The 16,312-nt window shown below is 45.4% G+C and overlaps 1 protein-coding gene across 1 annotated transcript; it reads right to left on the reverse strand.

Moving 5' to 3' along the window:
- Nucleotides 1-2,606: 2,606 nt before the first annotated feature.
- Nucleotides 2,607-7,149, reverse strand: LOC101753703 (E3 ubiquitin-protein ligase SINAT5). The gene is made up of 3 exons (XM_004952220.4): nucleotides 6,585-7,149; nucleotides 3,539-3,925; nucleotides 2,607-3,300 (listed from the first exon to the last, which is right to left on the reverse strand). Exons 1-3 carry the CDS (start codon nucleotides 6,873-6,875, stop codon nucleotides 2,938-2,940), a joined length of 1,041 nt encoding a protein of 346 aa, XP_004952277.1. The 5' UTR covers nucleotides 6,876-7,149; the 3' UTR covers nucleotides 2,607-2,937.
- Nucleotides 7,150-16,312: the final 9,163 nt, after the last annotated feature.

Here is a 16,312-nt window from a genome sequence, read left to right on the forward strand (position 1 = left end):
ATCGACGTGCCTCCGTGGCTCCGCTAGTCCTTGCGCTCGGGGGCTGGGTGCCTTACTTTGGTCGGCGTGCCTCCTAGCTCCGTCAGTCCTCGCGCTCGGGGGCTGGGCACCGTATTCAGTTCGGCGTGCTTCCTTGGCTCCGCTAGTCCTCATGCTCAGGGGCTGAGCATCGTATTTAGGTTGGCGTGTCTCCTTGGCCCCTCCAGCCCTTGTGGTCGGGAACTGTGCGCCTATTTCAGGTCGGCGTACCTCCTTGGACCGATCTTAAACGCTATACCAACTATATGAAATACAAGATTCTAGACCCTTGGACCGATTACTTTAATTGCTTCAAGGCTCGGGGCTACTCCATATGGAGTGCGTCTTGCGACACCCTCCATATGCTTCTCTTCAACCTGAAGGATGCCCAACATCTTGAAGCTCGGCAGTTGCTTGCGTCACGTGCATTTGGTCAACACTTGCTCAAAATATAATTCTTTCTTCTTTTTGAGCACTACACAACCTCGTTGTCATCATGACGGAAATCTACCATCAGCCGAATACATTGAAGGCCTCGCTATACATCCGTAAAGTTCCTGTTCGACTCCACATTGCTCGGGGGTTTGAGGGATACGGGTACCCACGAATTCCCACCGACTAGTATACTGGTCGGCCTAACAAGTGGGCCCCACCCTCCCGTGGCGTGCAGGGCAAGGCATAAAGACGCGTGGAGTATAAGCTCGGAGGCCGGGCGAACGGATTCTACCCGGATATTACGGGATACACGTTGTAGTCCAACTCAGATTGCTTTCCATGTAATAACCGACTAGGATTAGATCCTATCTGATTGTAACTCTAAGTCATCATCCTATATAAGGCGGCCAGGGACACCCTCGAGGGGGGCCGGAACTCAACCCAACAAATGTTAACTCTTCGCACCCGCGATCAACAATACAATCTACTAGAACACAGGACGTTGGGTATTACTCTCCAGAGGCTCGAACCAATCTAAACTTTGCGTCTCTGTGTTACCATTCGAGTTCTTGATCTTGCAATCTCCCCCGCCTACAAATCTACCACTTGGGTAACCCCTGGTGGACTGCCGGTCACTCAATTCGACAGTTGGAATATTAAAATAAAAATGTTGAAGTAGTTATTAAAAATGTTGAAATGTTAAAATAAAAAATTTAAAATAACATATTGGAGCTCATTGTACCGCATAAATTCCAACAAATATTATGGTTTAAATGGATTTCAAATCTGATTTATGGTTTAAGAGAAAAAAATCATTTGAAATTTGAATTTCGTTTAACATCCCATCCACCCCCTCCTCTCCCATGGTGACACGTGTCTGGTCCACCCATGTAGCTGTGTGCACTCGTGCTCCACATGGTGCTCCTTCTGTTTGGATCAATCTCACAGGTTCTTTCAGATTTGCGCCAATCTTAAACAATTGAAGATACAATTCCGGTCTTTCCGTGAGTTTGGTGGCAACTTGGCAAGACAAAATTAGGCCCAGCTTTAGTTGTTGGGCTGTCTTGTGCCCTTTCTTAAACAGCACCGTATTCGGGCCTGGGTTCCTTGATCCTACATTCCTACTTCCTCAATACTAGCCTGGACCCTGGAATGGCAAGAAATTACAGCGAGCGTATGATGTGCTTGCTCATTTCACCCAGAAGGACAAAGCAAACAAGTTTAAGCGAGTGCAAAATGAAAACTTAGGAGGCACTGTGCAATTTAAAACCACACGTGACCAAGAAATGTTGTTATACACTAGTGATTTCAGCTTCGCCTCCGTAGTGCTACACTGCTGCATCCATCCTCAGGCCGCATCATGGTGCTACACTGCTACGAAGAGTGATCGATGCAGCATGCGAGGTTCTTGTGAGAATTATGGGCTTCTGGTTGGTTTCAGCACGAAAACTCTCACCTCCCGCTGCTGCAAGTCCCCTTGTAATTGACTGGCAATGGCTTCCTGCTTGACAGCATCAGATCCTGATCAATTCATTTTTTGTACTTGAAAGCGTCAGCTCCCAATTAACGGCTATTGTTTTTGCCCTGGCCGGCCTCTTGTCCATCAGCTCAACTGCCACACACCGATCGGTCAGATGGTGAGCCGCTGCATTTCATCCGTCGGCGCAACGAGTTCCTCGACTTGGTGCATATAAGCGCTCTTCCTTTCCGGCACAAGGGGAGTGTCCTGGGTTGAGCAACAGAGGTTTAGATGGCAAACACCTTATAATGTGCTCTTATGAAACAAAACGATACAAATATGGCACGACAGTCACTTGCTCTCCTAGTTCTTTCCCAGGCCTCTACTGATGTAGAAACAAACTATGCAAAAAAAAAAACAGCTTCTAAAAATGCTATTTCCACAGACAATAATGCTTTACAATTGAGGTTGCGTTTCCCTAGTCTTAACTACAATAACCCTGCAAACAGAATTGCCCCTCTCAAGCCAAACACTACACCTTCCCTGTCAGCCGCTTCTGCTCCTCACCTTGTCCCCACTAGCAATAATTACAATGGTTTCTTGAGACCTGATCATGTCCCGGCACCAACATGCAGACCTTAATAGGAAAGTTAAAAGGCAACAGAACTTTGTAAGAGTCTAAGAGATACCCCAGTTAATGTTCAACAGTTTATTTCCAGACACAAAGAATACAGTGAAACAAACATTGCAGCAGAAAGCTGCAGTCTTCATCTCAAAATGACACAGGATACCAATGGATCGAGAAAAACACTTATCATGTGATTCATGAGAGCTTAGTCACAGCGCACAACAGGCGGCACTCAGCAATTTCATGATTGTGCCAACAATAAGCCCTAACTAATTTAGGGCAGGCCACAATGGCAGCTTGGCAGGACAATGACAGTGACAAAACACAAATCACAGACAAACACACACAAGCAAATGGCCGTATCAATATACACCTGGATCCATCCTTGTTACTGGATTCAGCTGAATAGATTGGGAATACAGGCTCCTGAGTCTGGATTCTGTTGTTCCTTCCAGATACGACCTGTGACACGCAGTTTCAACTCTTTCCTATCCCCACCTGAGAAGAAGAGAGCCATGTTTCGCTGAATTATTAGGCCATCATGGCTGTCCCTAACCTTCCGGTGGCTGTCACGGATGCTGCGGGGAGTGCCCTCCCATATCATCTTCCTGCCATTTGCCCCGACCTCAAGGCTATAGCTGTAGTTCCTAGCATCATTTTCATCTCCCATAAAACGGAGAAAAGCCATGTATACCGGTGCCATTCCAAGCTGGAAGGCCTCAAAGTGCAAGCAAAAGTACTGCCCAAAACAATGAAAAACCTAGAAACAGAGAAGATAGTATCAGACTAATATCACTTGATTCAAACACAGATAAAGCATAACTTTTTATCACTTCAGAAAGCATAACTTTTTATCTCTTCAGAATTTAAAAAAAAAAAACTTGTTCTTGTGTTACAACTTAAGCATTTCCAATAAGGAATGTTCAAGATCACTGAATGCGATATAGGCTGATAAAAGAAGGCAATCAAGAGACAAAGAAAATAATGTGGGTACTTACAGTTAACATCCAGGTTGCGTTTTCAACCTCTCTTGGGTTGGACTTGACATAGCGGTGATTAAAAGTACACCCAGAGTGCATGTCAACTTTATGATCATCTCGTAGATGCGCGACAAGAAAAGGAATATCCCCTACAACTGAGCATTCAGAACCTGCATATGGGCAGTTGTATGGCCTAAAATTGCACTGTGATTCATGCTTGAGTTTGCTGTAGTATGGGAAGACTTCTGGACAACCAAGAGAGTAGTATTTGCAAGGCAGTTCAAGTGATTCGGCCACTTTTTCTAATGCCAGACACCTGATGTCACCAAGCTCCTGTCGACAGGTTGGGCACCGGTTGTGCACCCGAGTTTTGCAGGTGGAGCACAGAGTATGACCATTTTGGCACTGTAACATAGGGAAAATATTAGTCGTTTATAAGCTACTAGTTATGTTGATTCTTGAAAAGAGAATGGGAAGAATTGAAACTTAGTTATGTGAAGAAACATATTATTCAATGTACTTGGATGAAAAAGTTTAAAGATAGAGAAAAAAGTACAAAACGAAACAGGAAAGTCATGCTAACATTTGGTACGTACTTAGTTTTGAACTTTCACTTGTGTAGAGAACAAATTTCTTGACTTGAGAATTTTAAAGGCTCCAAGCAAGATAACTAGCAGTGACGAAAGCACATGACCTCAATGCTTTTACTTCAATATACAACTAAGTAGCTTTTTTACATATGTAGACCCTAATTTTTTATACACATGATATGAGAAACCTTTTGGGTTATTTGTCATGCTGTCAACCAATTTCCAAATTACGACTGTCATTATAGTCAGCTTGAGAGAGAGAGAGAGAGAGAGAGAGAGAGACAGAAATTTGCAGTCCTATCTCCTATGAGTAGGAACCAACCAAAGATTGCACAAGAAAAAAAATGAGTGCAAGAAAAGAAAAGGAACAAAAGGAATCTAATTAGTTGCCAAATAAAAAGGAAAAGGCATGATACTACAGCAGTCTGATACTTGTTATATGCCAGATTATGTTTAGCAAGTACATAAGTGTTTTTTTTTCTTTTAGTCACTCTCAAATGAAGAGGGAATAAATGAGATGTGACTTTGGCACTACTGAAGGATACATTTCGATATTTGGGATCAATGCTACAACGAGATGGGGATATTGATGATGATGTTAGTCATAGAATCAAAGCGGGGTGGATGAAGTGGTGCCAAGCATAAGGAATTTTATATGACAAGAGGGTACCATTGAAGCTAAAAAGCAAGTTTTATAGGACGGCAATTAGACCTGCAATGTTGTATGGTGCAGAATGTTGGCCTACAAAAAGACGACATGTTCAGCAGATAAGTGTTACGGAAATGCGTATGTTGCGTTGGATTTGAGGTCATACGAGAAGGGATCGAGTCCGGAATAAGGATATACGTAATAGGCTAGGGGTAGCACCAATTGAAGAAAAGCTTATCCAACTTCGGCTGAGATGGTTTGGACATGTCCAACAAAGGCCTCCGAAGGCACCGGTGCGTAGTGGAACCCTAAGGCGTAACAGTAATGTGAAGAGAGGCAGAGGAAGACCAAAATTGACATGGGAAGAGGCAATAAAAGGAAATTTGAAGGGATGGAATATACCCAAAGATTTAGCCCTGGATAGAAGTGCTTGGAAAACAGCTATTCATGTGTCCGAACCCTGATTTGTGGCTCTTGTTGGGTTTCAACTCTAGCCTACCCCAACTTGCTTGGGACTGAAAGGCTATGTTGTTGTTGTTGTTGTTAGTCACTCTCAAATGGATGAAATTAACATATATAGAGCTCAGGAACAATATCTGCACTGTGTAAACAGATGCATAGACAACAAACTGTACTATAGAAGAAAATGCCATAACTCATCAAGCAACAGAAACCTATTATCAACATTTTGACTGGTCAATTCAGACACAAACATAGCAGCATTGGAGCATCCATGGTTGAATTGATGCCATCTTATTAGTGTCGATGAAAAAACAAAAACTTGATTGGTCCGTGGTGTGCTATTCAGAAAAGTATGCACATCCATAGAACCTGATCGATATATCAAGATTAGTTCTTAAAAACTATGTAGAATGTGGAAGAAGCGATTATTTTGAAGAATAGTTGGTTACAAAATGTTCAGTTCAGGAAAAGAGAAGATTGGATGTGTTGGAGGGTTGAGAACTAGCTGTACTCCAGCATGGAATTTTTAAGCTTAGAGAAAATCAAAATACCTAACAGTAAACAAAGAACAATTGCTCAAATTAAACTAAAGGTCAGTTCTAGTCCCCAATCCTTACCTTACCCTTGTACATCGGCATGAAAGCATGCAAGCACATCCTTAAAAGCCGAAATGAATTAGAAGAACAGGCCATGTGGCCTTTGTTATTTGATGTAGAAGTGCATAAACGTCGTGTTCAAAACAACACAACACCCCATAAACATCTGGCCTAACCCTCATTCTCGCTCCCTGGTGTTAGATTCCACTACCAAGCATCTAATACAATGAATCAGGTCCAAAAAGTTAAGAGAATCAGAGAGAGATGTAGCAGGAGAATGCTAAAGAAGTCCTTATCTGTTAATGCTCTACCGCACATTCTGATTGCAGACACAAGCATAAATTCACTGCAATGAGATACTGCTCAATGCAGTGCCTGATTTGATTCCAGACTAGACTTCGGAGTAACAACTAAACACAGTCCATGAGCAAATAGGGAAGGAAACTAAACTTGTGTATGCCAACATTCATATATGTAAGCTGCATCAAAACTGCAATTTCAAAGTAATCTACACTGTCTGCAGGAAGCACAGCATCAGCAGGGCGCATGGCCAAGCATTTGCACTAGTTGGTGAAGCAAAAGTTATTCCCACGAGTCAAATGTACCGATTACGCTATGCCTTATGGAAGAAAGATTGCGGGGGATTAAGCTCACAAGCAACCAAGATCCTATATTGCGGCAAGCACCACCAGATCACGCAATTGCAAACCCGGTAGACCAACAAGCCAAGATCCGAAAAGGAAGGCAAGAAACGAATCGGGGCGGACCTGGTGGATGGGCGGGTACATGGAGTTGGTGCAGACGGGGCACTCGAGCAGCTCGTGCACGCCCGTGGCCGGCGAAATGACGAGCGGCCCCGCTCCCGTCCCGCCCGGCACCGGGCCCCCGGCCCGGTCGGAGACGACGACCACGTTGACGGCCGCGGCGGCGGCGCTGCCAGCGGAGGAGGCGGACTTGAGGAAGGGGCGTGGGAGCTGGGCGGACGTGACGGCCGCGGCGTCGTCGTCGTCCTCCATGCCGTCGGAGTAGGACACGCACTCGATGCTGTCCAGCTCCATGGCCCGCCGCAGATCGAGCCGAATCTTGCCGGGCCCTGGGTCTGGGTCCGTCCCCCTCCCTCCCTCCCTCTCTCTCCCCCTCCTCGGGTGGGCTCGGCAAGTTCGAGAACAAGCTGCTCCGCCCTCCGAGGACTCGGAACTCCACCGGGCGCGGCGCGGGCTGCGAGGGAGGGGAGGAGAGGAGCAGGGGAGGCGATGAGTCCTGACGGCGAAGGGAATTGGGAGGAAATGGGAGGGGAAGGGAAGGGGGAGAGGAATGTGTGTGGGGTCGGGGGTTGCGGCGGGTGGCGTGATGGTGGGGGCACTTGATGGCGCTATTATGCTGCGGGTGGGGTACACGCTTTTGCTGCGTTTTTTTGGGGGGGTGGTTTTATTGCTGACAGAGAGAGCGGAGCAGGTGGGTGCGGTGCACGTTCAAATTTGAACTTGTCGCCCGGCGGACGGAGGAGGACAGCGGGCGTGGGCTGGCCGCCGCCGGGGACAGACAACCGGCGGGGGGGCACACATGTGGTCTCAGGAATTTGCGCTGCCGTCGTGGGTTGGGCTCGGGGACAAGGCCAGGAATTTCTAGTGCAGTATGTGCATGTCTAGCGAATATTGGTTATCTGCGATTTCTTTTTTGTTTCTCTTGTTTTGTCACTCAAGTCCAACCTCTCTCCTTCGCCGCTTATGTTTAATTTTGCGTGTTGATTATATGGGCCAATCCAACACCATATATTAGGGATTGATGAAATTTCCTCCGACTCTATTACATATGAACTCCAACAATCAGCCATCCTCATTAAATCGACAGTATTTGATCAGAGAAAATCCATCACATGGATATCATGCTTCATGCCAAATTGGGTGAGTTCATCCTCATGATGCTTTATTTATGAAAAAAACATGTTTCTGCATTTGCCAAGTCGTGTGGATATACTATTTTGGTGAAGGTGTTTAGTTTGTCATAAATGTCATGTATTTTTAAATGATACGTGTAAAGTCTATATGCCGGATATACGATGAAGAATGAAGAAAAATTAGCAATAATAGATTAACAAGACCCTCGAGGGATATGACGTCAAGTGTCTTTTATTTCTTGGTAAAATATGGGAATTTAAATTTAAACTAGTAGGTAAACACACTACATTGGAAACCAAAGAGAACAGACTAGCCACAACAACTCTAGCACTCTATTGACGAACATTCGAACACGCCATAGTCGGCACCTGAAAAGACAAAGTCACTTTTTATGCGGACCAAAGGGACCAAAGACAGCGATTCAAAATGACAAAATCGTTTTTTATGTGGACGAAGGGGATCAGAGACATATATAACTAGAGACTTTGCCATAGATATTAGCACCATCGAATAGTAGTGGACTCGGTTCAAAATGGTTATACTAATGGATCTGATCTAATAGTTAAGTGTGGTTTTTTTCCTAATGCATGAGCTTTCATATCTTCTCGAAACAGGGTCGAGAAACCCAGAAGCTAGTGCGAGCATGTGCCCTCCTAGACCCTCCTTAAGTCCGCCGCTCATAGCAAAACCCGCATGGCATCATTGCCATTAACAGCTCCACCCATAAAACCTAACAAAAGTACTTGATCTACAACCTTATTTTCTACGTACATACTTGTAACATCCCGTATTTTACGAGATTTTTGAATTTGCAAAAATGTGGGTTTCAAAAATCTTGTGATGTGGTGTGAATTTGTTCCGAACTATAAGATTGTCTTCATTGAACCTTTCCCAAAATTCTTAGAATGAAATTATAAACTAAATTGAATCGCTAAGGTGCATTATGTGCTAGTGTGAATATTTGGAGTTCATTTGAAATTTATTTGGATTTGTTTGGGTGGGATTTGTATTTGAATAGCTAACTAAACCTAACCTAGGCCCAAACCAACCTAGCTAACCCCACCACCCCACCTAACTAACAACCCAACCTAAGGCCGGTGCAAAATCCGGAACTTCCGGTTTTCCAAAATCGAAACCTCCGGTTTTTTACCCAGACCGCCTCCACACCGTAGCCGCTGACCGCTGGGGCCCACATGTCAGCCACTTGCGCCACTTGTGGGGATACGAGGTAGGCTACGCTAGCGCAAAACAAAATTTTTTCTACCGCGTATAACCAGGAAGAGCTACCGTATAAGGATCACGGGATTACCACTCGACACACTACTGGTGCGGAAGATGTAGATATGCGTCGGTGCAGTGAAGACGATCACGTAGTCGTACGTAGTCAATCAACGTAGTCGTACGTAGTCGATCACGTCCAGCAGCTCCTCAGCAGCTCGTCCACGTGCACAGCAAGATCGCCTCCGGTGCCGCGGCTCGTCGTCGGCTCGTCGTGGCTCGTCGGCGGCTCGTCGATGGCTCGTCCAAGTGCTGCAGGCGCAACACCTCCAAGTATCCACACGTGCAGGGAGGAAGCGTCGCAAGCCGGACTGCTAGATCCGCGAGTTGCAACAGGCGAGGGCGTGGGAGGCGCGGCAAGTCTGTTCAGCCAAAAGGTGTAAACCCTAGGGCGCCCCCACCCCTCTATTTATAGAGGTTCCTGATGGGCCTCTGGATCCGAGGCCCATTAGTACTCCTAACCTAATCCAACTCGGATCAGATCCGAATTGGGCTTCCAGCCCCTTAAGTGTGCGACTCTATGGGTTCGGATACGTATAGACATGGCCCGAGTACTCCTACTCGGCCCAATAGTCGGTAGCGGCCTCTAGCAAGACGTGCCAACTCCTATACGCACACGAAGATCATATCAGACGAACCATCACAACATAATATACATGCTATTCCCTTTGCCTCACGATATTTGGTCTAGCTTCAAGCCGACCGCTCTTTCTCGATCCTGTGATTCGGAATCCCTTTGTAGGTTAACTCTTAACCGTACGTAGCATGGCCATGCATTTTCGGATCCGATCACTCGAGGGGCCCAGAGATATCACTCTCAATCAGAGAGGGGCAAATCCCATCTTGATTGACCATGTCTCATAGCATGCTTCTTGACAAACCCGAAAGCTACCTTTATAACTACCCTGTTACGGCGTAGCGTTTGATAGCCCCTAAGTAGGTCGATCCACATCTAGAATACATGCGACAATCTCAGGTCTAAGGACAAAGCGTATATGTTGTTTAAAGAGAGAACTACTTCTCTTGTTGGGTCAGTCCTAACACATGTGTCCACATGTGTCCACATTATTAGTTCAACATCTCCATATCCATGACTTGTGAAACATAGTCATCAACTAATACATGTGCTAGTCTAATATTCATGTGTGTCCTCACATGAACTCCGACTAGGGACAACTTTAGAATAACCATACAAGTAAAGAGTTTCACATACAATTCACATAATTGCAAATCAATTCAAGTTGCCTTTAATGGATATTCAATGAACACAATATACAAATCATGGATACAAATGGAATATCATCATCTCTATGATTGCCTCTAGGGCATACCTCCAACACCACTGTACATCTTCCTTCCCACGGTAGTCACGCGCGCGGCATGAGCGTGACAGTGACGTGCACGCCACGCAGGACGCCGGCCGCGCCCGCCCCTTTTTGCACTGGCCCCTGCAGATGCATGCCACGCCGCCTGACCACATCCTACACCGTCCATAGCAGCCCAAAACCCTGGCTACCGCTTGTTATAGCCCCACACCAACCACTCTTGGTCACCACCGAAATTGGATTTTTCCCCTTCACCTGCCGTCGTTTGGAGAAGAAGGGGAGGAAGGAGGGGACGTAGGGGGCGGGGAGAGGACATCGGAGAAGAAGGAGACCCCTGCTGCCCGTCGGACCACCGTCACCGCCTCACCTCATCACCGCGTCACCTTCCCCTCACCAGCAGGCCCACCAGGTGAGCACCACGATTTCCGCTTGCCTGGACGAACCTCCATCGCAACTGAGACTTGAATCTCGAGCTCGCGGACGCAAAGCCCATCACGGGTGAACCTGTAGCAAAATTGGAACTTCCGGTTCTGATCTGTCAACCAGCAGTAGCTCTAGAAACATGAGAGGAACCGAACCAAGCAAACCCCAAACCCATCAATGGTGAACCCTAACTTCCCAGGACCATCCCAAGGTCTTTCCGAGGAGATCTCCCCAAGGGGAGAGATCTACCCATAGAAAACCGGAACTTTCAGTTCCCAAACCGGAACATCCGCTTTTGATCTGTCCAGAGTGTCCAGAGTTCTTCCCGTGAGATCTCTCTAAGTGAGCTAAAAACTGGAACATCCGGTTACCCCAAATCGCAACTTCCGGTTTTCTAAAGTCGGAACTTCCAGTTTTTACCCCAGAAACAAGAAACACCCCACGACACCCTAGCCATCGACCTAAAAACCTTCCAAAGCTACCTGTGAACCTTAGTAGCAGTTTGCATCCAGATTGTAGCTGACCTACGGCCCGATAACAGCTAACTTCTTTGTTTCCTATTTTCGCCTATCATATCAAAATACCAAAAAATGTTTTCAACTTCAAAAAGTCATAACTGAGTCATTCTAATTCCAAAAATTATAAACCAGTTTCATAATTTCTCTAAAATCATACGTTAGACTAGGCTTTGTTCTTGTTTGGTTCTTCTTGGGTCTCTTTTGGATTTACTTTGCAACTAGACATCCGGTAATTATGGTAATTGCGTAATTAGGAGCTGCCGGAGACTTGGAGCTGAACCCAGAGCTGGATCCATTCGAGGACTACTACGAGGAGAAAGACTACTCAGGTTCACGCCCATTCAATTTGAATACCCATTAGGCATTGCTGAAATAGTATGCTAGTGTTTTATTTTCTCGCATGATGATGATAAAACTTTCATAGCCTTCTTTATGCCTTATATCCTTGTTTGACCTACTACTATGCTACATATATACGCGATGTGTGATGCTTGCATGTGTATGGGATATTGTGATTAAGATTCTTGGTGTGTGTGGGGTTAAAACTGGCAGGAGAAGGTGTTTTTGGGATACTTGACGGGGGTGAGCCTTACACAACCCAATCTTCGGATTGGGGGCTTAGGGTCCATTCTCAGACGTTCCCTATTTGGTATTTGTTGTGAGTACACAGCTGAGGAGCATAGGAGTTGGTGGTGATACCTATTATGGGTGTCATTGCGGACCACATTGTGGATACGCTTTTGGGAGTTAGGAGCTCGCCCCGTTCTGAAACCGAGTGGGTCGCCGTGCTTCACGGGAATATGTTAAATGTGCATGCCACTCATCGAATTATGGGTCTACGTCCGGGTCGAGACTGGCAAGTGCGGTACCATACCTGCCGTAGGATAGAGTATCAATGTAGGAGGGAGTGGTGCTGACCTTTTGCCCCTTGATTTGCTTTTGCCCCCAATTGGCCCCGGTAGGAGTGCTTCACAGTTCCAGGGTGGTCCACTACGGGGGATCGCATCCGAGCCCGGATGCAGAATGGTATCATAACTCCCAGGTTCTTCGCTCGGTAGGGTGATGTTCAATCGGTTGATCCCCAGTTGTCTCACTCCGAGATGGATCCAGGTGTACACACTCTGCAAAGTTAAAACTATATGTATAGCCACATCCTTGGTCATGGACAACCCTGTGTCGTGACGACTCTCCATTATTTTAGGATATCTCTAACTTTCCCTTATAGCTACTTGTGTGTTGTCAGCCGCAACTGCAGTCGGGATGAGGGAAGTTGCTCCTTTTCCCTTTAGGATCCGGTTGTAGTTGTTGAGAGGCGAAGAGAGGGAGTCTTCGTCTCGACCCTAGTATGGAGATAGGATGATGGTGATAGGGATCCTATCGAGGTAGGTGGTACCCGATGTGTTGAGAGATTGGGATGATGGATATGGAGTTTTATTCTTTATGCTTGATGCTGCATAGGAAACTTGAGCCTATTCCTTGACTACATTTTTGACCACTAGCATTAGCCCACTTAAAGATTGCATACGGATGGTGACATGAAGCTGTCCCAATACTTGGGGACAGCTCGTGAGTTTGCATGTTACGAGTCTGACTGTGACACCCCTGGTGTTAATTGCAGTCACTAACAATAAAATTAAACAAATAAATGCATCTAATTATTTTGTTAGCATGCAAGCACATGTGGCTATGTTTTATCTTTTAAAATGTGCTTGTTACGGTGTTTATGTTATTGTTTATAGCTAAATATGAATTAAAAGTATAAATATGAGGAGTCTAAAATTTTGCTCAAATATAGTTAAAATCTCAAATACATCATTCTTGACTCACGAACATGTCAAAAATTCATACTACACTTTGTATCCCTATCGTCAGCCTACACTTGTGTCATGATCAGCACGCAGGTTTCAAAGAGCAAAGTATTTTTTTAAATAGGTCAAACTCGTGTAAATGCAATAGAGTGACACATCTATGAATTTCAGCCTTGCAGGAAATCCACTGCTCTTGGCTCAGCGATCTCCTAATCTATGCACTAAACCTCCTATGACCTTTTACAAATGTTGTAGCTCTATGTTTCAGCTAGCACTTTTAGTTTAGACGATTTGAACGATTCTATTTGAAACCGCAAGAAATTGTATCCAAACTCGTGACTCCCTTGGCTTCTTCATGAACTGAATGGTTCAGTTCGTGTACGCCGTGTCGCCACCGTCTGGTTGTCCTCGTCATTGGCGTCGGCCACAGTCCGCTAGCATCACATCAACGACCACCCCCTCCAAGCACCGTCTCCTCCACCTCGCCATGCCACTGTCCATCCCTCGTCGTACCGCACCCACGCTCCGCCCATGCCGTGACCGCGCGTGCCGGTCAAGGCGCTGCTAAACTCCGGTCGCGCGAGCGCATACCCGTCCCTCCTTGCCTGGTGCTCGCCACTGCTTGAGCTCATCCTTGACGTCCTTGCCCACTGCTTGGCATTGATGGACGCCCAGCCCCGGCCTTATCCTCCCTTGACCACCAGTCTCCTCCCTCATCTCCCTCCTTTTCTTCCTTTCTTTTTCCTCTAGACATAGCAAACTGAGCCGAGCAACCACTCCTGTCCGCCAACCAAATCTACCCACTCCCCTCTGCCATTTTCAAATCACCACCGCCCACAGCTACCTCACCCTCCCAGGTACCTCCTCCACCTCTCCTTGCCATGTGCCATGGCCTCTGGCATCGAGGATTGAAGTCCCCGTACCCGCCATTGCTGCCACCCGCTTAAGCTCCACCCCACCGCCGAGCTCCACCTTCCCGGCCTCCTCCAGCCGAACCAACCATACAAATAGAACTCCGGTGAGCTCCTGATCCTCAAGCCCTCGCCAGTTAGTCATCATCATCAAGTTTCCACGCGTGTTCCTGAGGGCGCCACCATGTGTGCGCCAGCCCTAGTCGCGGGCAAGAGTAGGATTAGGTTTTGAGGAGAAAAGAGGGGGGGAGAAGATGTGCTAGGGTTTGGGCAAGCCCTAGGGGTAGTTTTTGGTGAGGGAGACGGAGCCCCCACGTCGGCGCCGGCATGCCGTCGGCGCTCACCGTGCGCTCGGGCGTGAGCCAGAGGTGGAAGAAGGGGCGAAGGGTGTGGGTGAGAGAAGAATAGAAGATTAGGGGTTGTTCTGGAAATATGCTGGAGTTAAGTGTTAGGTGGAATTCATTTCAGGGGGTAAGGTTTAGAGTTAAGGGCCAATTCGTAAAAGGAAGGGTAGTTTTGTTCGAAGAGAAACTTTGTAGGGACCTCGGTGTAAGGCTGTTTTGGTTGTTTTCTCTTTTAAATCCGTGGTAACTTTAGAAAGGTGTATAAAATTGTATAAAAATCGTAAAAATGCAAACTAAATTTGGTCAATTTCCTGATTCTCAGTTCTACTTAGAAAAAATACTTGTTCATGGGAAGTCTATCTTTTTGTTGCTCAATAAAATGCATGTTGTTTAACCTCCTTAAATTAGAATAAATAGCTCTAGTGCTCTAAAACTCCTCATAAATTCTCAGTAATGTACTTTAGTATTTATAGCTATTCTGGGAAGTTTGTAGCACCAAATTACTTATAGAACTCTAGTTATAATTCATTCTTCAGATCTGCAGTTTTACAATATTTGATTTTTAATAAATTCCGTGGTAGTCCAATCATGCTGAAATTTTTTTTACACTTATGAGTTTATGTGATTAGTGAGCTCCTTTAAATGGTTCATGTTCGTATAACACAGAATGCTTCTTGAATAATTATTCTTGTTGTAAACTAGTTTAAATTATTGAAAAAATACTTGATATTGAAATTGGGAGCTAATAAATTATTTTTACGCTATTTATCAATAGCATGTTCATCCCTAAAAAAATTGCTAGCAGAATCTATATGGTTACTTGTATATGTCATTTATTTGACCTCTAGTATGTTATTGCTATAGTTTCACTCATAAGCATGTTTTACATAGATCTTGTTGCCATCATGACATGCCAAATCACTTATTTAGATCCTGGTATTCATGCCATGCTGCAACCAAAGTTACTGAAATGTTATTAGCTTAGTTTGATAATGGTATGTCTCACATGAAAACTCTAGTGTTTCCTTGTGTAGATAATGATATACTTGTATGCTCTTCTTTGGTCTTTAAATGTTGTATGATTGAGTTGCTGCAAATTTAACTTGATGTATAATTGAGTTGTTGCATAAAACTTGAAGTTGCATTGTTGTGTTTACAATTTATTCACTCACTTGCATTGCATCATGGCATACATGTAGATTCCGTAGCTGAGGATGTGGTGTACCAGATCGTGGGTGAACAAGGAGAAAGGATCAACAGCAGAAGTCCAAAGACCCGACCCAAGGTGGAAGGGCCCAAGGCTTAGTTGACTCTAACTCTACCACTTGGGAGGAAGCCCTGGAGCATGACCCCTAATTTCAAAACTATCCAATTACCTTAAATAAGTGTTTACTTTATGCATTAAGTTCCTAGGAGTTGAATGGAACCTTAGTTGCATGATCCCTAGGACTCCCAAGTTCAAATACTAGTATGTGTAGGTTGATAGAAGTGCCATGCTTAATTAAGAATAGTAAAAGTCGAGTGATTGCCCGTTGAGACATAGGACCTTTCGATATCTATGGCAAGTTACTTGAGAATGAATCACTGATGAAAAAAAGTTGGAGACCAGGCGGAGATAGAAATGAAGTTGAAGTTAGTGTTGTTGGTTGCGCTCCGTCTGTGTCGATTAAGGTCCGTTCATTGTGGCCCTACTGATCGAGTTTGAACTGTACTATACACATGCTGGAAGTAAGAGGTAGTTGAAACTGGTAAAACCTAGTACCTTATGGCGCGATTGTAGATTGAGTTGGTCTTGTTTCCTATTCGTGTGCTAGTTAGTAACTCACGGCTGACCTGGGGAGGTACCGGTGGGGATTAGCACTCAAGGGTCGCAGGAGTTCGCAACTACCATTACTCTTTAAGGGAACCATTTGCCCTATGCAGTTCGACAGGGCATGCATATGTCGTGTGTATAAGTCCACCTTGCAAGGTTAATAAATCGAATTGTTTC

This window comes from Setaria italica, chromosome I (assembly GCF_000263155.2).
Source record: "Setaria italica strain Yugu1 chromosome I, Setaria_italica_v2.0, whole genome shotgun sequence".
Classification (NCBI taxonomy): domain Eukaryota; kingdom Viridiplantae; phylum Streptophyta; class Magnoliopsida; order Poales; family Poaceae; genus Setaria; species Setaria italica.

Excerpts from the sequence above, each read along its gene's own strand:
- LOC101753703 (XM_004952220.4), bottom strand. The coding sequence starts at position 6,875 with ATGGAGCTGGACAGCATCGAGTGCGTGTCCTACTCCGACGGCATGGAG. Across the intron at positions 3,926-6,584 it reads TGTACCCGCCCATCCACCAG|TGCCAAAATGGTCATACTCT; the intron begins GTCCGCCCCGAT and ends CCTATGTTACAG. Across the intron at positions 3,301-3,538 it reads ACGCAACCTGGATGTTAACT|GTTTTTCATTGTTTTGGGCA; the intron begins GTAAGTACCCAC and ends CTCTGTTTCTAG.